This window comes from Neodiprion lecontei, chromosome 4 (genome assembly GCF_021901455.1).
Source record: "Neodiprion lecontei isolate iyNeoLeco1 chromosome 4, iyNeoLeco1.1, whole genome shotgun sequence".
NCBI lineage: Eukaryota > Metazoa > Arthropoda > Insecta > Hymenoptera > Diprionidae > Neodiprion > Neodiprion lecontei.
In genome coordinates, this window is record NC_060263.1 from 38,224,418 (window position 1) to 38,252,271 (window position 27,854).

A 27,854-nucleotide genomic window follows, 5' to 3' on the forward strand; every position below is an offset into this window, starting at 1 on the left:
AAATAGAACCAAAATTTGATATTTTCAATTACGTTTTATAGAATATAGCAGATGCTGATGTCAGAGATTAAGCAAAATGATTCAAATGTGGTTACATTAGAAAATTGATGAAGGATTTCTACCTTGTTTGCGGGCTCTTTCTTCCTCATCATCACTGAGAAACAGTCCAAACTCGCGTTTTAGTCTCTCGGTAAGATTCTCTCGCTGGCGTTCAACCAAAGTTGGGGCAGCGGACCAACCCATTACTCCTTCTTCTCCACCTATTGATCGTTCAAATTCGTATAATCTTGTAATTTATAGGTTCAGGATAGACAAAGGTCTTAAGACCTAAAGGCTATCGATGAAAAATATTGTGAATTTTGATTTATGAAGACTTCTGGATAAAATGACACCAAAGTAGTGAAAGTAGTTGTAAAATTGTGCAATTCATTTACCTAGGTTGCCTATTCATACGTAGAGTTTGTGCCAGAATTATCATCTTTTGAGCATTGTTTATTATTGATTCTATGCTAGAATAGAGACGAGTGCTGGATGCTACGTTAAAAAAAAACAAGTATCAAAATACTGAACGGTTAGTGCTTTGCTACGTTATAACAAGGCATTGACTGGTAGGTAGTTTCGTTTCATTTCTGAAGCGCATCAGTTATTCTGAATCATTGTTGAAATAGTAGAAGAACATTAAGATTTAAGAAAACCTTGTCACATATAGGTCTAAATTACTGACCTGCGAGAGATTGCCGATATACCGAAAGATGTTTACGCTGAATCCAGCACTCTATCCCTATGCTCACTGGTAATGGCAGCGACTGTATATGCAAATCTTTTACTAAGTGCTCCAAGGATCACTCGCCTTTCTTTTCATCGCTATCTACGTTGATGAACAGTGGTAGAGTTGTTAAGCTTGGTAGATCCAATGCAACTTTTGAATTTCCTTCTTCATCAGAACTTAGCGAAGAAGTTCCGCTACTAGCACTGTCTGATCTACCCCTTGCACCCCCCCGTTCTGACAACATGTCAGTTGATGGCTCTGGTTCTGGCTCAGGTGGCGTGCCAGTAGACTGTTGCTTACGTTTTCGATACTCTGATATTGACAACTACAAAAAAATTGAATGCCTCCATTGATTATCTGAGTTTAGGGATTTTCACTAGTTGCAAAACAGTGCAAGATAATACTTCAATGCAAGCCTACGTTTTCTAAGTTGGTGAATTCTTTTCAAATTTCACTTCACACAAATGCATCTGATCATTTTAAGCTGGAGAATAGTTTGAACAATCATAGCTCATAACATACGCATCACATGTAATGGAATAGCACATTTGCTAATGATGCGCAAAGCCTATTCAGAAGTATTTACAGCAATCATCCAATTTCAAGGACGAATTAAATTGCTAAGATGAATGTCCCAATTGCTGCCGTAATTTAATAGACTCTTTCAACTATTTAAGGTGACACTTACTGAATAACAATTTGCTATCCTTTCAGCTACTGAAATGTATGATTAAGATTTGTACATTTAACGTCAGTGATTTCAATTCATATAAAATTAAATGGTCCGTAATCATAATTCGAGGTTTTAGTTATTGAAACATTCAACTTAATGCAGAGATTTTTCATCAGGGTAACGCTAAAATGGTACATCGAACTCCTTGATTAACGTAATTTCCAGCTTACATCTTGTTGCTTTTATACGAGAGAAAGTAGGTTTGAAAAAGAATGTGAATCGAAAAAAAATACGTATTTCAAATAATCACAAGCTAAACATACAGCTATTTTTACAACTACCTACTTACATTAAGCATATTTTTTGTCTTGGCGATTCTAGGTAAATCGTCAATGGATTACACCTAGAATCGGGAGTGAAAGAAAAATATCAGTTTATGAAAACAATTTATGAATACATGCAAAATGGAGAATAACTGGATATAAAAAAAAACAATGTCTGGTTCTATTGCACATATAAAGAAAAATAGTTCAATAAATACAACATACGTGAAATAGATTGGAGTTAATTTATAACTTGTTACGACGTTTGCTTGTATTCAAATTATGCACAATCTTTACTACGCTTTTGGTAACTTGGAATATATTTTGAGTTACTAATAAAATCAACGGTACTTTTGGATAATTAAAATAGAGATTTGGATATAATCAGTTCTATATCCAGCCATTCTATAATAAATTTGCGACCGTTATATAATAAATGCAATGTAATAACAGTGACATCTATATAGCATTGTGTTTATGAATTTGAGTGTAAAAGGATCATTCAGTCATGCCATACACTTGAATTATCACACACGACATACACCCTAAAGGTTTCAGACAATTCAGCCATTGCGAGTAGTAATAATTACGAGAGAACGAAAAAGAATAGAGAAAACTAAAAAAGGAAGAAGCATTCTGTCCTAGACAGGCTCTCTACCACATTCCTACCGTTCTAACCTTGCGCTTGACTGGAGCAGGAATCTCCGGCTTCGAGGCAGGTGGTGCTGGCATATCCGTAGGCGTAATAGTTCTAGGATCTTTTAAACGTTTAGGTTCGTTTGAAACATTTTCCTCCACCCTCTCAGAAACGTTTTCGACACGTACAGGATCTTTATCAGTTTTTATGACACCATCGTCATTTTTAACAGGATTGGTACATGAAATTCGGTCCATTTGATCATCATTAGAAATAACGTTCATTTCTTCGTTGGGTATCTCCATTTTCACTAGTTCTGGATCAACATCAATTTTTGCCTCTAATAATTCTCTGAGGGCCGAAGAGAGCATTGATTTTTGTCCATCTTCTGTCGAAGCATTACCTACTTCAATCTCAATAGTGGATTCAATGATCGATGCTTCAAAATCAAGCTGCAACTTGGCGGGTTGTGTTTGTTCAGGTTTTTTACGTATTCTTTCGCTAAGTGGTGGAATGGGAAATTGAATTTGCGGAGCATCTGCAATTGATTCCACATCAATGTTCGACGACGTTGACTCGAGTATAGATTCCTCTGACAAAGTTACCGACTCACCTAAGTTGTCTACCTTCGGAGGTTCGAAATTGTCGCGATTTGTCGTTTGCTTATTTTCGAAGTCAATGAAGTCTCTCTTCTCGGGTTTTCTCTCAAACTCTCTAAATGCCCGCATCTTAGAGTTTATATGGAATTCTTTAAACGAAATACTCTCCTCCTTAAGATCATCCATGTCTCTATCTTCGGATTCGGAATCCTCTTTCGAACTTTCCATTAGCCCCTCAATGCCGTCCATGCTTTTGTCTTTCTCTGAACTTGTGTCGACTTTCTCTTTGTAATCGTTTCCATCGTCTCCAGTAATTTTCATCATTTGCGCCTCGACATCAAACTCATCAATAGACATGTTGTCGTCTGATTTCACTTCATCGGATCTATTGTTCTCAAACTTCCTGTCATCGTCGGATTTTTCATTCTCACTGGCAATATTTACTATTTCTGCAATACTGCCACTAAATTCAAGCCGCATTTCAGCTGCCCGTTGTTTCAGTACTGCGTCCGATTCCATTGCAGCAATCGGTGAACTTAGGTCTTCCATTTCTGTGTCTGGTTCATTCTGATCGACAATTTCCACTGTGCCTTTTTCAATTAGCACCACTTGCGTTTCCTTCTTTAACGTAATTGGTTCTTTTTTGATGTGTTGAGACTCTCCTTGATGTTCTGTTGGCTCATCTTTTACCTGATTTGGTTCAGTTTTATTGACAGACATTAGTTGAGCATCAGAAATTTCACTTTTGATAACAGCTGGTTCAGACTTACAAGGGGACTGTGAATTCTTCAGAGGTTTTTCGTCTTTTACAAACTCGTTACTTAGCGCTTTTTCTGGAAGGACCGATCCGCTTTTAACCATTGGCATTGGTTCGTCATCTTTCTCATCTTTTATGCAAAGTGCTGACTCAGGGTTGTCAAATTTAGAATTTGTGAACTCGATTTTTTCTTTCAGCTCGTGCACATCTGCTGTTTCAGACTCTGAATCAACTTCATCCTTCACATTGTCTTGTCCATATTCTAAATTCGGTGTAGATCTCTCATTAATGGGGGATTGAGGCATATCCACGAATTCATCCTGAAAAAAAAGACGAGGTTCCCGTAAGATATGGATAAGATGTTAAAAAACGGGAAACTGGGGTTTTTCTTTTGGACATGCGTAGATTATTCTTATAACTTTCCTTTGAATTTTCAACATGAGTTATAGATCAACAAAATTGCCGACATTTGAGAATAAAAATAGGCTAACCAAGGGCAATTACAAATCGAATTTATCACATGAAATTCGAACTTGTTTTCATCAATTTACCTCGTTATGACACGTTGGCTGAGAAAGTGTGGGTTGTTCAGATGTCAGCAGAGTTGGTGTAGTAGGCGGCGTATAATTGTCAGATGACAAACTTTCCCTGGCGATCCTTCTTTTTTTGGGTGGAGCTGCAACTATTTCGTTGGGTGGACTCTCTGGCCTGCTGTTAGGAGAATCGCATTCTTCAGAAATAGCTTGTCTTAGCCACCTTTTTTTTGCAGAGCCAGTAGATCCTGAGCACGACGAATTTCCAGTTATAGTTTGTCTCCGCTGAGGAGGAGAGTCGCAAATTCCGGAAACAGAATTCGCGGCCTGGACCAAAGTGGCCAAACTTTTAGCTGCATAACTTTGAGTAAGAAATTCAGGCGATGGATCGGTTGGTGACAAGAAGTCGGTCGGTTTGTTCAATTGATTGACAGGATTATTCAATGGTGCTGGAGGCACAGCAGGTATTGGGGATATTTGAGGAATATGGGTTTGAGGTGGATCTGGAGATTCTTTCAGCCACTCATTCATAAGGACCTTCTTAGTTTTTGGAAACTTGAAACCTGGCGCTAATGGCCCGACAGCTGCTGCGACCAGTAAACAAGCGGAAGATAGAGGAGTAGATGGAGTTGAGCTTTGGGAGCTGCTACTGGCGCCGCTATCGCACGTAGGACTCTTGATTGGAGTTGGCTGCTGCAGAGGTGGAGAACTCGGCCCTGGTATATTAGAATTTGCTAAAGCAAGTAGCAAGCCAGCAGCTGTTGGAATTCCATGATGGCCAGTAGCTCCAACGCTACCGCTATCGGTCACATCTTTCGTTGGAGTATGAAGATGTGAAGTGTAAGAAGGCATTCCCCGTATCGGTGGGTAACTCTGATTCGGAAGGGGTGGTGACTGCAAAGAATTACTCTCTTCTCCCGACGATATATCAGAGTCCGCCGAATTTAATCTTGTCCTGCATCTGCTTTGCTGTGAATGAGAGCTGCTGGTTGTTCGCGCGCGACCCTTTCTCCTCTTTCGTCGAACAGGCCTTTCCGTGTTTTGGGATTTTTGTTTCAAAGGAGGGGCAGAAGTAACTTGACTTTCCTCGTTGTCACTATGCGTACCACCAGATTCTTTTCTCTGTGCATTTCTTGCCTGAACTTCCTGTTTCCTTTGTTCTGCTTTTTCCAATCTTTCAAAAGCCTTCATGATCGCTTCCATCTTACGCTCTTCCCTCGTCATTTTCTTTTTGTCCTTTTTATTTGACTCCGGAGCTTGCGATGGTGTAATCGAAGGCGAAGTAAGAGGCTGCTGCACTGTAGTTGATGGTTCTTCTTTAGCTACTTGACGTGTCACTGTTGCACTTACATTTGCATTTGTGATAGTTCTTCGAGGAGGAGCTGCCGTTGGTGCTGGCACAGGTGTTGGAGTCGTCTGAGTAACACTTATAGTAGAAACTGCAGACAAGGAGTCACTATCTTCGCACACTGTGTTTCTTCTGCCTCGCCGTCTTCTTTCCCTACCGCTGATGGAAAATATAAAAATATTGGATATTGAGTAACGGTATTGTAAACATGTATAAACAAAAATTCTCGTGCTAAGAGATATTTATATTTGAAATTAAAAAAAATAACTTCGAACTGATACTTACTCGGCATTTTCTGCAAGGGCTCCGTTGCTTCCTCGTCTACCTGGTTGTCCCATAGTGGCGACTTGACACTCTCGCGTATTGTTGCAAGCACAAATAAGTGGTGCAACAGGTGAATTTGGATTCGGAGAGAGCATGATATCGTGCTGCTCATGCTTGATAGTGATTTCAGCATTTTTTTCGATATTTGTCGTTGTGACAATGTACAAATGCAATGTTCCTTTCTCTATGCAATGTTTCACCTCAGCGTTCGGTTTACAACTTCGACGAACGAACCTCGCGTCGTTACCATAAGTTCTTGTATCAACACAAACTTCTGTCCCGTCGCGTGGTAGTCGGTAAAAAAACACAAAAGGTCCTGGTCTTTGTGCGTGTTGTCGACCTTGCGGATGCGAAGGCCTGTGCTGAGTACTCAGCATGTATTTCCCACGAAGTTCAACGACTGGAGTGTTCGGTGGCAAATACATAGTGGCGACGAGGAACTATTTGCGAAAGAAAAAAAAAGAGGATTGAAAATATCATTTAAAACAGTTATTTCATGCAAAAAATGAAGCAGACAATTCCAAGAGCATTTTATCAAATTGAAAAATTTTGATTGCATACAAAAAATCACAGATACTTACTCTCAGGTTATTACTGTGCACATTAAGCCTACATTTCCCAGTCGCAGCAGCATTCATATTGCTTTGTCTCAAGTCACCATGAGCGCCATTAACTTTGATGCTGGATATCCTAGCCCGAAGTTCAGGACTATAATGATTGGTTACAGCCTCTTCATATCGCTCTATCCATTGTCTTAAAGGAGCCATGTTAGTTCCCCATGCATCTTGTGTATCCTCCTCTCTATCCTCCAGGCTCATTCTTCTCTTAGTCTTTCTTTTGCCCAGGCCTCGTTTGACAGTTTCCTTTTTACGCACTGCGCTAGTCTGTCTTGGATGAGGATCCCTTCTTTGTCTCTTTGCAACATTATTGTTATTGTTGTTAGTGCTTAATCGTCTAACTTGCGGTGGAGGATCAGATTTTCTCCTCAGAGCTGGTTGCTGTGGTTGTTGTTGTTGTTGTTGTTGTTGCTGCTGTTGCTGTTGTTGGTGTTGTTGTTGTTGCTGCTGTTGCTGCTGCTGAGGTTGTAGTTGCGGTAGCGGTTGCTGTTGGACTTGTTGCTGTTGTTGCTGTTGCTGCTGCTGGGCTTGCTGGTGTTGTTGTTGCTGCTGTTGCTGCTGAGGAGCTCGCTTCTTCTGTACTGGATTTACGCCAACGTCAGTATCGGCTGAGCTTGTAGACGACGAATCGGAAGATGTGTCTGAATTCAGAAGCTCCTCGCGCTTTCGAAGTTGCAACGCGCGTGCTCTTTGTCTATCGACACGGCGTGGCCGACACATTTCGCATAGATATTCGTCAGGTATATTAGATCTATCTATACCCATGCAATCCACGTGTTGCCAAACTCTGTGCAAAAAGTACTTTATTGTTAATTCATTATTATGAGCTGATAATCGCCAGCACCAAATCAATAGCCTACCGGGATATTCTACTGGGTTCAATACTGTAAATGATTTTGAATATATGGAAAACTTTCAATAAAGTATCCTGCATTTTTTAACTATCATGCTATGATCAGCATAATAGAAAATTAGACAAACTAATACTTTATTATAACCAAACAGAATGAGGATTCGGTAAAAAAAAAAAATAGTCAACTTACAAGCAACGATCACAGCAGATCATGTATCCATCATCATGTTCGAATTCGCTGTAAAAATAAGAAAAGTAAATTTTGTCAATGATATAGATCAGGTTTAGTAATGCAACTACTACATCACAAACCAACAACGGACAAATTCAAATATTCGCAATTAATGACTAATGCACACTGTAAATAGTTACCAAATGCATCTTGTCACGCTATCTTCGTCATCTCCCTCTCCTTCTGGTGCTGTCTCTGTTTCTTCACCTTCCGGTTCTGCCTCTCTTCCAGCCTCACTGCTTATCGCACTACCTGCATCGTCTTCAACATTCTTACTGCTCACTGCTAAATAATCAATAAAGAATGATCATATCCATAACTGAGAACAGTCCGAGATGATAAATTTAACTTTCATTCCATGCTTACCTTGTCCATAAATGAAAGGATGCTGGGACACTGCAGCAGAACTTGTTCCACCATTGATGGGCTGTTGTTTAGGATGTGGCGGAGGTGATGCTGGGGGAGGTGTCCTCGGTGGAGGCGCACCGTAGTTATGGTCTTGTAGGACAAACTGGAGACACTACAATTAGAGAAGCTGTTGTTCAAACCATGCAGGGGAGCACACAACTACCACCTTAGTAAGAAGTAATAGGGTAATCTAAACAGAGACACTAATTCCACCGTAAAGTCATATCATAGCATCTTTACAACAATTTCAGAATTATAAATACCTCGTACGGAAGTGGCATTCTTCGTACCGGAGATTGAGGATCTGGCTGTGTGCTGTCATCTTTCGCTGAGTAAGCTTCAGTCTCATTTCTATCAGGATTATTATTAAAGAAATGGATGTACATTATTATCAATTTTTGTGCAAAGTCGGTTACTGTAAATTGTAAGTAAATGAAAACAGGTCTTTGTGAGTCTGATGCGGAGAATTTTTTAATCATCGCAAGATGTGTATTAAACTTTCTCAGAAACGAAAATGTACTCACTTGTTCTCACTTTCCCTGCGAGTGTCCGCGCTTGCGACTGGTAGGAGTGTTTTGATTTGACCAGTTTGAGCTCTGGTCTGCTGTGGATATTGAGCAGTAATGACAAGTTGTTTTTGTTGTATTGTTTGCTGTTGAATCTTGACAGGTTGATTTTTATGGGGTAACACATTAGGCCCACCAGGTTGTTGGGGAAGTAAGGTTTTAATGCAAGTTTTCTGCTGTGCAATCGATGACGGTGTTCCCTGCCCTTTTAAAGAGCTTAAATTAGTATTCAAAGATGTCTTGATGCCAGACATCTTTTGCACATGATTTCTCTGCGTCGGCTTTTGAGGTGGTATAGTCTTAATACATCCCGGCTGTTTCTGGGTATTCTGAGGGCCAATGATATTTTGTTGTTGCTGTTGAATTATTTTCACTGGCTGGGAGTTTACTGTACGATTTGATTGCTGTACAACATTTTGCTGGTTCAAAGGTTTCACGCTGTTGATCATTTTCTGCGAAACAGGCTTTAAATTTCCAGGCTGCATATTCTGAGATTGATTTTTCTGCGGACCAACCCTTAGCACCATTTGAGGTTGAGGTTGTTGTGGTTGTTGTTGTTGTTGTTGCTGCTGTTGCTGCTGAGCTTTTGAATTGGCAGTTGCCTGTACCCTCTGATTGTTTGGAACAGACGTAATAGTGGCCACTTTTTGTTGTACTCCAGTATTAGGTTGACATTTCTGTGTTTGAGAAACAACGTTCATTTGTTGCTGTTGCTTTTGCACAATATTCTGTTGCTGCTGCTGTTGTTGAGGTTGCGAGGTTTGATGCATCAGTTGTTGCTGAAGCTGAGATATTTGTGGAGTGTGAACTTTTAGTTGTTGTTGTTGTTGTTGTTGTTGTTGTTGTTGTTGTTGTTGTTGTTGTTGTTGTTGTTGTTGGCTAGCAATTTGCTGCTTGGCGACATTACGTAAATTTTGATTATGCTGCAGCTTAGAAATATTTGGAACGCTGTTACTTTTTGTGATGTTAGGCACAGATTGCGTTTTGTTCGAATTTACCGTTGCAAGTGTTTGAGATTTTTGAAGGACCTCCATGCTCTGTGGCCTCTGCTGTTGTGTTGTTTGCAGATTTTTTTGCTGCTGTTGGGCATTTGTTTGTATCTTTTGTATACCAGCTACAGAGTTGACAGTTTTTGAAAAATTATTCAATGTAGCAGGTTGTTGCTGCTTCTGTACACCAAGTCCCTTATGAGTGGCTCTCTGAGCCCTTTTTTGTGGCATTTGTTGTACTTGTTGCAGTCCAGAATGTTGTACTTTTTGAATACCATGACCGGCTGTATTGGTTATTACTTGAGTTTGAACTTTCTGATTGTTAAATACTTGCGTCACCTTTTGCACATTGCCAATGTTCAATGGTTGATTAACTTTTTGCACATGTTGTTGTTGTTGTTGTTGTTGTTGTGCATTGGAAGAATTAACCTGCTGTATTCTCTGCATATTTGCGCTATTCATTACTTGGCTCATTGAAACTTGCATGGTTTGAGTTGTCGGAGTGATTACTTGAGACTTGGGTACAGTTTGTATTCTTGGTAAATTGCCTCCTCGCTGCCCGGTTTGATTGTTTACATTGGTAATTGTTTTGACCTTCTGCAAATTAACGGTTTGCGATTTACCACCGATACCTTGGGACTTCACTTGTATCCTTTGCACATTTGGCACGGATGTTGTAGTGATGGTTTTCACACCAGTTGTGCTCAGAATTTGTTGCGTAGAAACTTGTAATTTCTGATGCATGGTCGTCTGGAAATTTGTTATCGTGGCCGGCTGCAGCTGTTTAGTTTGAACCGCATTCGGCAGCGTGGCCAAGATTTTAGTTTGTGCATTCGCATTTTGCGGAACCGTCGGAGACGGCAAAGATTGGATCTTAGATACATTGGTGCCAGGTGAGTGCAATGATTTTATTGGTAAATGAACGGCGTGTGCAGCAGAATTCAACGGTAAAGAAGTCGGATGTATTTGGTAGGTGGATTGTGGTAATTTCTGTGAAATAACCCTAGTAGTCAAGACTTGTGTAGTGTTGGTCTGCGTACCCCCGATTCTCTGGGCATCTCTGACAGTCCTGTTTACCGGGTAAGTAACAGTTACAGGTTTTACAGTAGGCGATAAAGCAGAGCCAGCTGTTACAGTCGTGATGTTGACAGTTTTTAAATTTTGTTGCAAGTTCTGGGTTTTGATGTTGCAGTTACCAGTTGCAATCAAAGGTTTACCAATTACCCCACTGATAGTCGGTATCGATCCAGCCAATTCTTGAGGTAGTACGGAAGTGTTGTTGTTGCTAACTTCTTCAGATGTTTTTTCAACGCTACCTAATTGAAGAACAAAACTCATGGTAGCGTCCGTTACATTTGGTACAAACGTGTTAACCGCCTCCGATCCGGTTTTTTTACTATCTATTGGATCATTTAGCTCTGCAGGGGTGACAGGGGGAGGTAGCCCAGGGCCAGGGGACACCTGTTCCCCACCCCCACCTGTTCCACCCCCGGTTAACTTGATCACTGATGGGGTCGACGTCTTGGAGGCTTTGATGTTTCGCCAAATTGAAATTTGACGAAATTTGTTTCAACAATAACTTCTGACACTACAGTTTTAATATCCGTTTTTTCTCTCCTTCGTTGAGCTATTTGAGGATTTCGGTTATGAAACTGCAACAATAAAAGAGAAATTTCTTTTACTTTCAAGGTAGATATGTTTTAAACTAGATAGAGGGAGGAGGACTGTTAAGAAAACGACCATTTTTCTTGGAACACCCCAACGGACGCTCATTGTACGAAAATAAATTTAAAAACAAAAACCCACGGGTGATTGTTATTTTCTATAAAAATTTATCCCGGTTACATGACTGTGTTGAAAAATTCACGTGCTACAAGTTGAGCGAGTCAACAAAAAACCTAAATTAATCATATTCTGGTTACAATTCCTTATTACAGCGATTACGACTTGGAGCAGTACTTTTATTTCCATAAAAAACTTGAATCATCTCTACGTCGCAGTAACGTTTAATTCTAGTGTAAAATAATATCATACATAACTAACAAGTTAACTCTTGATAATCAATCTATAGCCTGTCACTTTTCAACTACTATAAGGTAGATATATAATGCGATCGTGATCGTGACACAAAGAATCCATACAGATTGAACTGCATTACCCCGCGGCACGCTTATCAGTTTGTTGCGATAAGGTAAAAGTTGTAGTTCCAAGCGAAATTCAACCGTCCGGTGATAAGTACTCGCAGCTGTTACTACCTCGCATATAAGGCATTAGAAAAATAAAGAAGAATGTAGTCACATGAACATCACATATGCAGGGACTTAGAATAACTATTGCAGAGAAATCTCTCCTCGAAGAAACGTGATTGACGGGTGACGTTGACGCCGCGACGATGGCATTTCAGTCGATGTATATATCTAGTACAAGACCTGTAGTAAAAACTCGGTAAAAGGTGAATGATCTGAAATCGTTGCATTGAATATACATATTTTAAACGATTGAATTTTCAACATGTATTTTATAATCCAACATCCCCTTGTACAAGATTAAAAATATAGTGGTACGAAATGGTTTCAAATTTAAGAATTACGACTTGCACCAAATCACAGTCGAGATCATATTAGAAGCTTGAGGGAACAACAGAAACGTAAATTTGAAAATATCAACCACAAATATGGGCTGTGTACAGGCTCGTTCGGAGTTGCAGCATTGCCGCCTCTTGACTTGGTAACACGAATAAGCTGAAATAATAATGATAGTCGCGAACCAAGGCCTTGTTTCTCTGCATAATGACTTCATTGTGTTGTCAACCGTGTCTGTCTTTACTCGTGACTAAAAATATGTAGGTACTACCATATGTATTGAAAACGGCATATTCCCACTCGGTCGAGTGAATAAAGATAAGCTTCATCGGTACCAATATGCATTAGCTCAGATTCAGAATATTTCGCAATTCATCGATACGTTTTATGTATAACGAAAACAAGCTCGTACGCAGTTTGTGAAAAAGAAATTAGTCACCGTTCATCGCGTAAAGAGCAAAGAATTGCGCAGCGCGATTACTACAAGCAAACGTTGTTTAACTAACGACGTTGAATGTTTCCCCTGCTTGTCGATTCGTCCATCCACCATTCCATCAATCCATCCTTGCGTTCGTCCGTCCGCCGCATCTTCTCAACTCCAGAGATTGTAACGACATCCGTGTGCCGAGGTTCCATCGTTACCTTAATTAGGCCAATCTTCAAGGAAGCGTTAATTATAACTTGTGATGATTAAGTAATTTCCATTAACCATGTTCAAATTCCTGCAGGTATAATCCATAGCGCATCGGTTCGGTACACTGACGCAGAATTTGCAGCATCGCAACTAATCACATATGCATATACATATATGTGTACATTGTTTATTATTATTTTCTTTTTTTTTGCGAATCGTACGTATACATATGGTAAAAATCCGGCTGCAATATAAGCAGTTATTAGGACGTTCGACCAAGTTACGTCAAGGCCTGTTAACATTTTAGACTAGGCAGTTGGATTGAATAAACAACGGTATGTGTACTTATACATAATGTATCGTAGATATAAGCTGCACCGTTAGAGATTGATTAATCAAAGAGTCAAGTGAACATTGAATAATTATCTGCATCGTCAATGTACAATAACTCGTTTATACTATTCACAGCTCAGGCAGTTAATTATTGATTACTCATTGTCAGACCTCACCAATCAATTCCAACGTCTACTAGACGTGACATTGCCGCTTCCCAAAGATTATGATACAACAGATATATTGGTTCAAAGTAAGGCAAATATTATACGATAAACTGCGCCGATGAACAATCGGCAAGCTGGCTATTATGAATTCATATATAAGTAATCGATAAAACCTGTACAGGAAAAAGTATGACCAAAATGAAGAATTCGATGTAAACGATCGATCCATTCCACAATGTCCCGACGAGTTTTCAGTATGAGAAAATTAATTCACCCCTTCGAGCGTATAGCTGATGATGTGCACGCCTCACGTTCAAAATGGTTGAAAAATGCAAATAACTACCGAGTTGCGGCTATTTTTAAATATCGAACAAACAGCCCTGCATGCACTTTATGCGTTTCGACTATATTTTTTTTGGCAAAGAAAAAGAGAGAAAGAAATAGAGTGCAGTACGTGTATTGAAAATCTGATTTAAAAAAAATTTAATTCTTCGAAAAGCATTTAAGAAAAAAAAAAAGATTACGGGAAACGCGCTGTTGTTGTTATTGTTTGTTTGGTTTTTTTTGACACTTCGGCAAAAGAACAATTCCTCGATAGAACATATTACTACACTACAGGTAATAGCACAGATGTTACATCAATACATCACACGAATTGCTGCGGCCTGTCGGAACACAAGAATTAAACGACGTTATGATTTGACGAATCTGAAGTTACTAACGTTATTGTAATGATTCACGTTTCGGAGAAACCGTTATTTTGTAATTTTCTAGGAATCTCTGAAATGCAGTACATTATAATAACTATAAGGCAAAGCGGTGATTTACATTTTCAATACTTAGCCACTTACAAAGTCACCACAAAATTGCAAAATAGTAATCCCCCCCCCAAATGTTTTGTTACGCCAACGTTACTAACTTCAGCCTTATATGATTCGGCTACAAAACCCGCCGTCCGCAAGTTAATTTTACTCTGCTGTTTTACTACCAGCTAATCGTAATAGGCGTTATGTTATTTCCGAGGTTATTTCACATGCATGCAGAGGTGGTCATTCTGAAAAGAACGAGAACCATAATTTTCTCAGAAATAGTACTTGTTAGACTAGGACACGGCATTATATTATGAAAATATCCACGCAGCAAACGGCAACTACGACATTAAGAATTTTCTTTAACAATACGGAATATACTCATGCAATATCTGTGCAGATTTGAGTCCTACATTCGGGATAAATTCCGACATTTTACTGGCACTAATTTTTCTGCCATTCTCCGTGTGTAACTACATCCAGTAAAGACTATGACACTACCATTTCCTGCTTTCATTTAGTTATAGTCAATGAAATTTATAGGACTACATGTAAGAAATATATCAGCAGAGTTTAAAGAGAACCAACCGTGCAAGTATCGCGATTGAATTAGAAAGTACATGTTATGCTGCACGTCTAAAGTTTACTAACCCTTATAAATGCTGCGAGAAAGTAACGGTAATTTGATTTTTATGCCTCCTTCAAAATGATTCTCATTCTTCTTTTTCTTCTTCTTGGAAAAATATTTATTCAAGATATAGTATTACGATTTAATTCTGAAGTATACAAGTAATTTTCTTACGTTATAGTTGTTTCTTTTTTCTTTCCTTTTCCTTTTATTTTTTCCTAATTGATATAAGAAGACGACTACTTTCGACGATAAATGACCCTTAATATCTAAAGCCTCTGATTTGAACGGTATAATCAACGATCTGAAACAAGTCTGATGGGTAAAGGTTATAACCAAATAATACATCAAAGTATCCTGTATAATGTAAAATAATTATTTTTGCCCGGATCTCATAATATATAATGGTGTGGTGCAATCGATGATATAACTAAGCATTAATATTTACGCCCCAAATAGACGAGCGAATAACATCGGTGTATTCGAATTGACCTGAGCGTAAAGCATTGTGCATGAAATGGAGCAGTGTCCAGGTGGAGTCGATTCGGTGAAACAAGGTACGCGCAAAACTAGCGTGCAGCAGAGTGGATAAACCTATAATACGTATTATACAGCTGCAGAACAGAGTTAGTACACGAAGAGTGAGTAGCGAGTGAATGAGCGCGTGTAAGTCGTCGTCGCCTTGCGTTTAGTTGGCATAGCAATGGGATTTGCAGCGACCTACTTGGCGGCCCTCGACCCTGCATTGATTCGATACAATTTACGAACAAAAATAATTCTCATCAGCATCGTGTATATATTATATGTATATATGTGCTATGCGCAATGGGCATTAGACCGTAGACATTTATAAGATTATAACGGTTATTAAATCACGCCAAAACCCCTCGGGGGTCAACTGAAAGAAGCGTTTGAAAGAAAACTAAAGGAAGAAAGAAGAAAAAATGATCAAGTCATCGTATTCTCTGTTATAACCTTCTGCATCACGACCCGTGATGAGTTTACAATGCTAGAAACGGCACACCGAGTAGGATACAATAATATTCATTAACTGTTCGGCTAACTTGTTTTCGGTCCGAAACAAAATGCGAGTTTAAAAATCTGTACGAATTTTGTGAGAGTGACCGGCAATGCAGCCAACGTAAGAGAATCGGGAGTCACTGTCACATAATCCGTATAGATTTAAACTCGCATTTTGTTTCGGACCGAAAACAAGTTAGCCGTAAGGTTAAGGCATCAACGAATAATGTTATACCTAATTGAACTCTATCGAACCTAACGCCTGCTGTGAACAGCCAACCAATGGTCAAACTAAGTTCAAGTACGTAAGTTCATGCGCAGGTATTGGCACTTCGATAATTGCGTAAGATTTTCACAAGGATTTTGACATGATCGTGTCAAAAAAAAAAAAAAAGAAAGGAGTCGAAGGTAAGCCCTTTTTTCTCATGAAAGAATGACACAGTATAATAACAAAAGTAAATCGAGACCAGAGAGGATTAGGAAAGAAGGGTATGTAAGTATAACGAAATACAATAGGCTGGACAATGGGACCTACGACGAATGTTGGTCCCTCCCTTCTCATACTCTTGTACGGAGTTCGGAGTAGAGAAGAGAAGTGGTCTCTTCACCAATAACCGGTATTGCTACTCTCCTCCTCCTCCCCCTTCTCCGCCACTTCTTCTTATTCTACTTCTTCTGTTTCTCTTTTCTGTCTATAATGTGAGGCTCTGCTACGCTGGGTAGGAGGATGGAAAATGGAGAACGTTTGTAACGGGAGAGACGGAGAGAGAAGAACAACGCGTAAAGGGGTGGAGGAGGAGGGACGAGAGGCAAAGGCAGGCAGCTTCTATCGATCCTTGAAACCATACAGGCCGCACACGACACACAGCGACATCCGGCGATACCTGCATGCATGGATGGAGACATATATATGTGCACGTGTATAATGTAAATATATATATACAGGTACGTATCTCCGCGTATTTCTTCACTTAAACAAGTTAAAGACAAGAGAAGCAGCAGGAGGAGGAGGAGGAGGAGGAGGAGAAGGAGGAGGAGGAGGAGGAGGAGGAGGAGGAGGAGGAGGAGGAGGAGGCGGAGGAGGAGGAGGAGGAGGAGGAGGAGGAGGAGGAGGAGGAGGAGGAGGAGGAGGAGGAGGAGGAGACCCGCGGTGAATTGTGTTATACACGTGCGAAGCGAGCCGAGTTGGAGATCTGGACTATATAATACCTACGGCACGTGTGTATAAGAGGTAAACCTGCATGGTGAAACGAAAGGGGATCGTGTTGTGGTAAAATGTCTGTTGAGAGGGTTGCTTCTTTTCGTTCAGAGTACGAGAGCACACTTCACGTTCATTTGCATGCAGGTTGTTCTTTTTCTTTTTCTTTACCTACCTTTTTACAAGCCTGAAACATTACCTACAGCAAGGGTTTAATAATATTATAAAAATTAACATCACGCATGCATTCGCACCGATTAGACGAAACTGAACGATGACTGTTATGTAGTGGGCGGTATCTCCTTTTCTCTGACAGTCATAATAGAGTTTGATGGATATAAGGTGACCAATAACAACTCAGCTTCGTTTAACGGCGATTTCGTGTTCTTGATATACCGATAGATAGCACTGACGAGCGTGTTCTTATCTTTCTTATTCCTTCGCCCAATACTCTTGAAAAGAGATTATAAACACAACATCAATTTATCGAAATCAGTGTTTCAGTCCATCATCATAGACGAGGTCAATGCAGATATTCAGAAATCGTGCATTATAGATGGTATTTTGATAGTATAAAAGGTATAACATCGACAGTGAGTTTCATCACGATTATAAACTGTGATAAACTGCGTCAGTGATTCGTCACAAAACTTGCGTCGATGCAACGAAGAAAAAGTCATCGTTGTGTACATTCATCGTTGATAATAAAATCGCGCCCTACTTATGATCAAACCACTAAAACCGCCGGCGCACCCAAGTTTTTTTTTTTTTTTATTGTCTCTTTTTCCCCATCATTCATTGTGAAACTTGACGCACGGTATAAATAAGCAGCGTGGTCCTCGTTATCGCTCTTTCTCTCTCTTTCTTCCTCTCATCTGTGGTATAAAACGTATATGTGACCATAAACAAAAAAGTGGATCACGCAAACGGAAACCATACACAATACTACATGGTATCAGCGATAGTACACGCAAGATGTCTCGGTTACGTGCGTGTAAATAAAACGTATGATATATACGCGACGGATATGAAAGCGTGTTAAATGATGCGGGTACATTAAATTGCAAGATCGAACCATCAGTGGTCTGAAAACGGAGTTCAATGCAAATGTTTATATGTGTGTGTGTATATATATCATAATTAACAATGAAATGAATCAACGAAACTTTGACTCATATGGCATCCTTCTGTAAGTTATATAATACTTATGTAGTAAAAAAAGAATCTAGTCTCCCGAAATATCAATTGGAACATGTAGCTCTACTGAATCTGTATTTATACTGTTCCCATTTGTCAAAGTGAACCAGTGCCCTTAATAAGATGGGAGGTGGGACCTATTCGTTCGTGACTTGTCGATGGTTGACCGTTTGTTGTTCGCTTCTTGTGTTTAGTCTATTGTTAGATTATTTCTCTTCCACCTTGTGATCCCCGTCCTCCCGAAACTCCCGGATTATCGTTCGCCCCGCTTATACATCCTTACGTTATACAAACATGAAAAAAAAGAAAGAAAGAAAAAAAGAAAACAACAGCCGCGCGTTTATGTAACGGGGACATGTAAATAAATAAGTACAATGTGCAAAAAGCTACAACGTTATTATACATCTGCACAAATATCATACACAATTGTGTACTTAATGCGTGTGTAGGTAGGTATAATGTACGTTATGTACCTCATTTAATACATAGGTGTATAAAGGCCACTGACGTAACTGTAGTATACACATAATACACCTATCGCACAATGACTTATGCATAGAGAGTCAATAGCTTTCATTATAAGTATTATAAGTATGGAAAAGCATACGTATATGGAAGCGCTTTGCATTCTCCGTGACACAGCGCAAGCAATCAACTATCGTTTTCTCAATTCCCTCCCTCTTCCTCCTCCCCTTTCTTCCGCAAATTTTTACACTATAACGTATATATAAAACTTATTCTAAACTGTATAATCCATTGGGGAAATTTGATCAAAGAATAATGAAAATTTGCAACAAACACGAGTCTTGCTGCGATGCAATATATATATATATATATATATATATATATATATATATATATATATATATATATATATATATATATATATATACATATATATATATACATATATATATATATATATATATATATATATATACACATACATATATATATATATATATATATATTTCTATAACGGGAGGCATTAATCGGGTCTCATGGATACACACGCGAGGGTGAAAGTGAAGGTGTACATATATACAACAGCAATAATAACGAAGAATAAATAATGACAACAACAAGATGACAAGAAACTTGGGAGAAGAAACGTGATCTTCGATTTAAAACTCGTGCTGAAACTTTCACTGCGACCGGCCAGCCTTATACAGACATACACACACATATAACGCAATCGCGTGTAAAATCCATGATATACATGTTGCATAACGTAATTCGTTAATCGTTCCGAATGCATTACATGTATTACATGCTCACTGGTATCATAAAAGTGATAAAAAAGGAATGAAAATAAAAAAAGAATAAAAAATTAATTCCGTCGCAGATAAAGACGTAATATGTAAACAAAGAGTTAACCTCGTTTATATACGCGCATATATAATATCACGTGTGATATTTTCGGAATAGGACATGAACACTGTACGCACACATATGTACATAAATACAAATCTCTTACGCGTAGCTATTCACAATACGGTAGTTGGCAAAAGTTCCTAAGTGTGGACCTCGGAATGAAAAACGTCGACCGTTTTGTTGTAAAAAAATTTTTCATTTGAATTTTAAAGAAAAGGATAATTAAAGAATAAATGTATATTTTTTTAAATAACTATACACGTTTATTGCTCATATCATTTAGCTGTGAGAAATAAGAGAAAAGCAGTAAGTAGAATAAAAACTGGTTTAAAGGTAGTTTTGTTTGTGTTTTTTTTTCCCCTTATCACCCGTGAAGCGGAGTGAAAAAGAGATATGGAGAAAAATTGAGCATTTGAACGCGCATCTATTGTAATATACAATAAAAAGAAAAAGTTTGATAAAATACCGCAAAGTAAATGAAATGACAAAGTAAATATGAATTAACGTTCCTTTTGACGCTTATTATAACGTGCATAATATTACACGTAATATGATAAAAATTATTCGATATTTGCTCGATAAAACACAAGCATTGACGTAATGTAAATTTATGTATGTATATATGTACGAGTATTAAATGCTTGTTTATTTTTTAACTCGTCTTTTCTGCACCTGCAGCACAGTTGCGTCAATTAAGATTTTTCTGCTTCTTCTTCTTTGTCGTCAAAAAACATACGATAAAGAATTTATTTTGTAATGAAGAATATCGGAAATTCGCTAAAACATTTATAATTATCATAACGTTTTAAATCATTGCTAAATTTCCATGTTTGGTTATCTGCGCTGAAGCTCAATTCCGATGCCTAAGTTGGAATGGTTTGTAGCTAATTGCGGTTATTCACGTTCGCCTTTTACGCGACATTTTCGGAGCTTTAATTAATTTGCCAGATTATGTCATGTACTCCATCGGATGGGTATTTACGTGTATATGTATGTGTATATGTACCTGCGTGACTTCACCTGCAGTCTGTAAACTGCAGATCACACCATGAGAATAACTGCAGGAATTTGGCTCAACGTTTAAGATTGTTATTCATTAATTATCATGACTTTTCCAAGTTTGTCATGAAACGAATTTGTGAAATCTGCGCGTGGCAGTCTTTCACTGTAAAATCGTCTGCCACTGAACATAAAAATTTTCATAGTACCAGATATTCTAGTATTCTTAAATTTGTAATTCCGGATCCGTTCTAGTGGTTTTTTTTCCTTGGTAAAGCGCTACAACTGAGCGTTTAGAACTCCAAGAAAGATTTTACAAATATGGTTCAAGATACGATTATATCTATAGCGGACCTTTTACTCTTCAAAGCGTAATAGAAAATTACATATTTACCCAAGTATAGTATACTATAGTACAACGATGAGTGTGTGGTTCCATAAAGAAATTCAAATACCACGCCCTTTGCTAACACGCAATGAAATCTCGCAGTGATTTTTTTTTTTGATCCAAGTGTTTATGCATGTATAATTGTTTTAATTACAGACGCAGAAAACGTGATTTAATCACAGTTTCTCGTTATTATCACGACTTCAGTGCACCTGAAAAACTTCTCTGCTCTATACAATATATTCTTCTAAACATCCGTCAAACGTCAAAATCGTCTATTCTGTTAAATCAAATCCAAATATTACGAAGCGGAAACATCTTGCAGAGACTACAAGTATCGAAAAAATAGATCTAACCGAAGAATATGTGGTGTAAGACTTGTATAAATAAGAAAATCTGTGCTTATCTTCCTCCTTTTTCAAGTCAAACTACATTACAGCCAGTGCCGTATTGCCGCCACTCTCCCTAACGCTGGTGAAAGGTAAAATTTTCAATTTAAAATAAAAGCACGTATCAATTTTTAAATAGATACCGTCATCGCTGATTACGCCGCATGCGATTCGATGCAGACTAACTATTACATACATCTTTAACTTTGATTTAATACAGAGGGTATATAAGGTAAGCGTGCCAGTTATAGACACGTTTAGACCCAATTATTGACCCTTTCATTTATCAAAATTATAAATTGACGGCACAAATTTATTTTTTGGTAATTTTAGAAATAAGGATCAAACAGAACAACCAAAAAAATATCAACGATTGGGACAGGGTTAATAACTGGTAACGTGGTACAAGTTCTGTGCAAGTATTTTGCAGATTGAAGATCAATTCGTAGACAATTTGTGCAGGATTTTTCTATAATTTTTCTAAATCATTATTTTCAGGACTTGACGAAATATGTGACCAAAAATCTATATGTACGTATAGGTATGGTGTGATTGTATAAATTTTGTAGTAAAGAATGCATATTGTAAAAATAGGAGATATGGTCGAATTACATGTTTTTGTAAATAAATAATTGTACAACGAACATGTATACTACGTATATTGTTGTAGTGTCGTCGCGGGGATTGCGAGTTAATTAAAGAAGTTTGCATAGCGCCAACTTCCAACGACACGAGAGCATGAATAATTACAACCCAGAGCAGGAAAGCAGCCGGATATTCGGTCGACGAATCGTTATTTAAACCTCGGACTCCGGATTCCTAGTAACGACACATATGGGTTTAAATATGTCAAGATGAATTTAAATACGGTATAAAAACACATAGGTATAAGGCTTTCTCTCTTGGACAAAGGAGAACCTAAAACCGACAAACGCAGACAAGCGTGAATTCTTTATTATGTTTATTATGTGTGTAATAAAGTATAAGATAACGGCTTGGTGAGTAAAATACAGAGAATTAGACGAGAATTAAGAATTTCCTTTACTCTTGTTTGGTGCATTTTATGCATGCTTTATCCTTTCATTGCGGATTTCAATAGTTACAGGTTTTTTTTTTTTACTATTAAGAAACCCCAAAAAACTGAAATTTTCCGTATATAAGCGAACGAACCAATCGTTTTTTCGGTAAGAAACAGTTAATTGTCCACTTGTATCCAATGAGAAATAGAAAATCGCATATTTCAAAATTATTCGATTTTTGTCATCATGTCATAATATTTACGATAATCAACTATAAAGTTATCACCGATATAATAACGATAAATTTTCACACCATTTTGTCCTATCAGAAAATTGGCTTCTATGTAAATGCAACCCACGATATTCAGCTTATATACATGTATATTACAGGTGCAAGATAAGAAATGCTTTCAGGTGTAATATGATGGAACTAGACAGTCCGTTGCGGCTCCGCCCGTTTTAACATTTTCAAATGTTTCTCGTGACAAAACTATTAGACATAGTCATGTGCTCTCGAAATTTTTTTGTATAGCTTCATCGAAACCTTGAAAACTCTTTAAACATAACTTTTGCTCCATCTGTAAGAGTTTAGTGAGCGTGTGTGAAGCCGTTCCGACTTTACTTACAAAGATCGTTATATCTCCAAAACTATAGATCTAGTTGTAACGATACATATCCTAAAACCTGGCCGGACATTGTAGCTATTCACAGAAAAAAAAATAATCAAAATCGGTTCAATATTTCTGGAATTAAAAGCGAACATACGAATAGTTAGACAGAGAGACGTTGAATTTCATACACGTACAGAGGGAAGAAAAGAAAAAAAGAATACAAGAAATAAGGTATAGAAGTGACGATAAATAATAAAAATTGATGATTCCCTCTGCTCTCCGCATCTCTGCAAACTATATCAATGTCTCTCTATGGATCGAAGTTTCTATTGCCGAGGCAGTGTCGCCCTCCGGCGACGAGTTTCGAAAGAATCATCCCCCCCATATTTCTGCGCCCTCGACTCGCGGCGAACGACCCTTATTGTTAGTCAAAGGCCACGGACGTGTCGAACGCCCCCGCAAGCTGAGCTTCGCTGCGCGTCGGCAGGAAGTTCGTACCTACCTATAGGAGTATGGGATGAGAATCGTTGGGGGTGGGGCTGAGGACGCAATTCGGTTGACAAAACAGGGTCGCCCGACATCTCCGTGGGCGTAGGTCGGGGCAACGACGCGACGACGGCGACGGAGATACCGTCGTATCTCGTCGTGCGTTTGTGACGTCATTCGGCGGTTTAACAAGAATGAATTTAGCCGCGGAACGGAGCGCGCTGATCGTCGTTTACATGCGTCGATATACGTATGTACGCGACACGATGTACAGGTTATGTGTATACAGATTGTTGGATTTCGTCGCACACCCTTATTCGCAGGGGTTTTTTGGGTGGTGCCCCAAATTCAGACATATTATATACTGCGATAATTACAGTATTGTAGCGCAAATCCGATGTTTTTACACGCGCGTATTAATTGCTTTATTTTTTTTAATGTAATTATGTCATTTTTTGCACCGCGACTAAGACCGAATACACAAACTTATATCTATAGCTATATCGAATACCCTCGAATCGTTTAAAAAAAATTTACGACGATTTATATAGAAACGTTACGAATTTAATTCATGGAAAGCCTCGTTCATTTTATTTATTTATCTATGTCCTAAACGTGTAAGCCGATAAATTTCAAACAAAAAAATTCTCAAACAATTTTACTAACTTTTTGTCACAGTAAAGAACAGTATTTAGAACTGCCGAATATTCGTTGAAAAGTTTGTTTATTTATAATAACAAAAATTAGAAAACCCAATTTCTCGGAACTGTTTCTTTTTCCACATATTCTGACGAACGAAGATTAACATTGTTTAGAAGTTGAATAATTATTTTTCTCCAACCAAATTACAGGGTGTCGGACTTGAAGAGTTTAATAACCAAACCCCGTCAGATTTATCTTGCGCTGAGTTTTCTCAAAATTTTAGAATATAACTTTTTTTCTCAATGTGATGCGGATAATACGGCGATGCAAATTTATCAGTTTGAAAACCGAAGGAAATGAAAATGTATTCGAATTCGAAAAAAGAGAACCATAGCATAAAAATAAAAATACACGCAAAACAATCTCGCGCCATTGTATAACATAAAATGACGATATAATAATCGAAATGCCGACTGGGGTACGGATGTGAATAATAACGACTATTCGCCCCCATCCGTTCGTCAAAACATTGATGCGTGTACGTATACACGGATCATGTTTACACATGAATAATGCGTGAGATGAAACACGCGTATCCCTATGTTCTGTTATACACCAAGAGCTGCCTACTGCTCCTCTCATTTCGAGCCCTAAAATCCATGAAGCAACGTTCCGACCGCCACAGAATCATTATACATATATACCGCATCTCTCTCACTCGCTCTCCCGATGAGATCCAACTCTAGACGTGAACTAGAATCAGAGGATACTAGGTATAGAGGCCAGCATAGAAGCTTGGCTTATATAGGTATACATATTATAAATACGCACCTCGCTTTTAGAGCTTGGGGCGAGTATAAGCGATTCGTTAAAATGATAATGATGAGATTGAGAGATATTGTAGACTGCATACATACATTTCCATCATGGGAATATTTTTCTTTTTAAATTTCATTTACAGGGGGTATATACATAATAATATATACATATCTCATATCATTTTCAGTATTCTCGAAGTATAAGTACTCAAGCAAAGTTTTTTCGACTCTTCAACTTTACAATTTAAACTTTTGCATCTACCTTAGATACGAATTATATGCACTTGTCTTTTTCAAATAATAGCGAGTTAGTTTATATGTGGAATATTCCATTTTATCTATTTTTCGGTTTACCAAGTACGAATGTTGTTAGACAAAGGGTAGTGCCGAGTGAGTCGTGAACGCTGTGAGTTGCGGATTCGTCTTGAAGTTGATCGAATTTAATTTTGAATATTGATTCGTCGTGTCGTGACGGTTGGAAGATTTTCTTGCTTAATTTTAATTTTTTTTTTTTTTCCGATGAATTTCTAAGTTACACGTACAATGACCATGAATTATATCCCTCTCGCTGTATATTACAGCCGGATTGCGATCAGCACATACATACATACATTAAATATTATACGGCATTACGGCACGTGTATATTCGCGATGGTATGTACAATACATTGACATTCCTCGTATATACCTGTACACATATTATGCAGATAGAACGCTTTGTTCTCTGATCCACCTCGATGTTGTTTTCAGTCTTCTTATTCTTATTCTTCTTCTTCGAGTTTGGTGTTGTTTCTTTCTAGCGTATTCACCAATCGGAAAACATTCACATCGTAGAGTATACGATGAAAATATTTTCAAAAATTATTTAGATTATGTAATATGTAAATAGGTAAGAACTGCCAGAATTGCAATTAAAATTTTGAAAATTATTTTTATATTATAGCCAGAAATCTACGCAAGGTTCTTCATAATATATCTCACAAGAAAACAATCATTTATTTAATGATGGCGATAAGTCGCATTGTCAGCTACTTAACGACGATCCACCACGAGCGCCACATTCCGAGGCATGAAAAACGATTTTTCAAAACATTCACGCAACCTTGGTAGGTGTGTGTGCATATATATATATATGCATACCTTTCGTCGTCCGTATCCGTAAACGATTTTGCCGAAAAATATATATCATTTCTTCTACGTATAAACGTTATATTATTATCTTTTATCGGAATTCATACAGAAGCTGCAGAGGAACGAAGGAAGATTGAATCCAAAACATTATAATATACGAGGCGTATGGTAACGTTACACATGTTATCACATCTATTATAAGCTTAAGTTCCGAGGGTACGCATATGGTAAATCGTTTTATTTCATGCGAAACGATACGAACACGCCTCGATGCGAATTAACGTTTCATCGCTTGTAATATTCGTGCCGTATTTATGATCTACAATGTGGCGCGGATTGCCACGGAGAACAGTCATTTCCGCGTAGCGAAGAAAACAACAGAAAATAAAAATAAAAAAGTAAAGGAAAAAAAACCTACATTCTTCAAGATTAGATAATAATCTAACTCAGACTAGTAATTTATTTCCTAGCCGCCGCAGTCGCTACAGTCGCCGCAGTGTCGGTAAAGTTTAAATATAAAGCTCGAGATTCCTCCTCAACTATGAAAATCGAATTTTTCCCTCCCATCAAGAGAGGAATGTGTATATTTCGATTTAGTATACCTGTGCTGGAAGCCATGCAAAACGTTATCCACATTAAAAGTACAGTGCCCATGCTCCGAGTTTCTGTATAAATTTGTACATGTCTGTACTACGCTGCAGTAAATATGGCGTATGAAAATAAAATAATATAACATGAGCTTTATGGGTTTTAATACCTGTACGTTTCTCCTTCTGACAACGAGATAATATATAATGTATAGCATATATCCATTCGACAACAACATCGCGATTATTATACCGTTCTACATCGTGTATCTTATTGTTAACATGTGCCGAAAACAATCCTGGCTTTCTCTCGTTTGGTATAGCAACGAAACAACAAACAACGTTTTAACAGTTGGACGTAAAACCCGGACATCCGCGATCCGTTCCCTATATGTATACAGCAACAGAGATGATGACGGATAGATGATAAAACATTGTGTAATGAGAAAAATGAATGAACAACTTTGTTGTAGATAGGGTAATTGGTCTTATAGCTATATCATATTGTGCAAATAACAATTGAATTCTTGGCTTTGGGTAGATTCTCGAAAGCGGGGAATCGTATCATGGCGTTCTTAAAAATCGATGAGCAGTGTTTGAAACGCCGCGGCGCAGGTTAGCAACGATGGGATGAAGGGAGGTGGGAAGGGAAACGAGAGGAAGAGAGGGAGGGAGGAGAGAGGAGCAGAGCGGCAGTCAAGAAACTAACAACATGGCTGCCAACCTGCGAACAGAGCGCCGCCTGGACGGAATATTGGAAGTTTGAACGTCTTTCAATTGTTTATACTTGTAGTTTCGAAGAAAATTATAATATCACTTTCATTTTTCATAACCTAACCTAAAAGTTGCAACGCTTTCTGATAACAAAAATGGAAGTAAAATTACATACGTCTCACAATTTATGTATCGCGACGCTTATTTCTGTTTTTTTTTATTTATAATTATATCGTTTGCGTTTTTACTTTTACTTACAGGTGAAATGAATCTATTTCTTACTTTTTAGTTTTGTGGTACAGTAAAGTAAGCCTCTAACATCACGACGACAAATCATCATGTTATCCATCATTCCACTTCGTATTAATCATCATCGGTATGTTTGATTTTTGCAAAAGGTATACAATATTTATAATTGTAATCAACGAGTTAAAGATTTTAATGGGTCTAACGTCATTGATATGTTATTCGTTTTACAAAACCCATTCGGCTACTTACTG

At 38.1% G+C, this 27,854-nt stretch overlaps 1 protein-coding gene across 12 annotated transcripts in view; it reads right to left on the reverse strand.

Moving 5' to 3' along the window:
* LOC107225627 overlaps positions 1 to 27,854 on the reverse strand; it is a 36,262-nt gene that overhangs the window by 6,776 nt on the left and 1,632 nt on the right. Inside the window, exons 2-13 of one of the 12 annotated variants that reach the window (XM_046738681.1) lie at positions 8,598 to 11,280; positions 8,337 to 8,424; positions 8,032 to 8,185; positions 7,806 to 7,950; positions 7,624 to 7,671; positions 7,076 to 7,367; positions 6,545 to 6,991; positions 5,925 to 6,403; positions 4,310 to 5,798; positions 2,435 to 4,078; positions 851 to 1,094; positions 123 to 260 (exon numbers count right to left, since the gene is read on the reverse strand). In XM_046738681.1, the coding sequence (XP_046594637.1) occupies positions 123 to 260; positions 851 to 1,094; positions 2,435 to 4,078; positions 4,310 to 5,798; positions 5,925 to 6,403; positions 6,545 to 6,991; positions 7,076 to 7,367; positions 7,624 to 7,671; positions 7,806 to 7,950; positions 8,032 to 8,185; positions 8,337 to 8,424; positions 8,598 to 10,966 (7,537 nt within the window). In that variant the 5' untranslated portion in view covers positions 10,967 to 11,280. Of the gene's footprint in view, positions 1 to 120; positions 261 to 434; positions 535 to 724; positions 1,095 to 1,791; positions 1,846 to 2,434; positions 4,079 to 4,309; positions 5,799 to 5,924; positions 6,404 to 6,544; positions 7,368 to 7,623; positions 7,672 to 7,805; positions 7,951 to 8,031; positions 8,186 to 8,336; positions 8,425 to 8,597; positions 11,281 to 27,854 lie in introns of those variants that run through there. The other 11 variants (XM_046738680.1, XR_006904125.1, XM_046738679.1 and 8 more) reach the window with 11 other exon arrangements.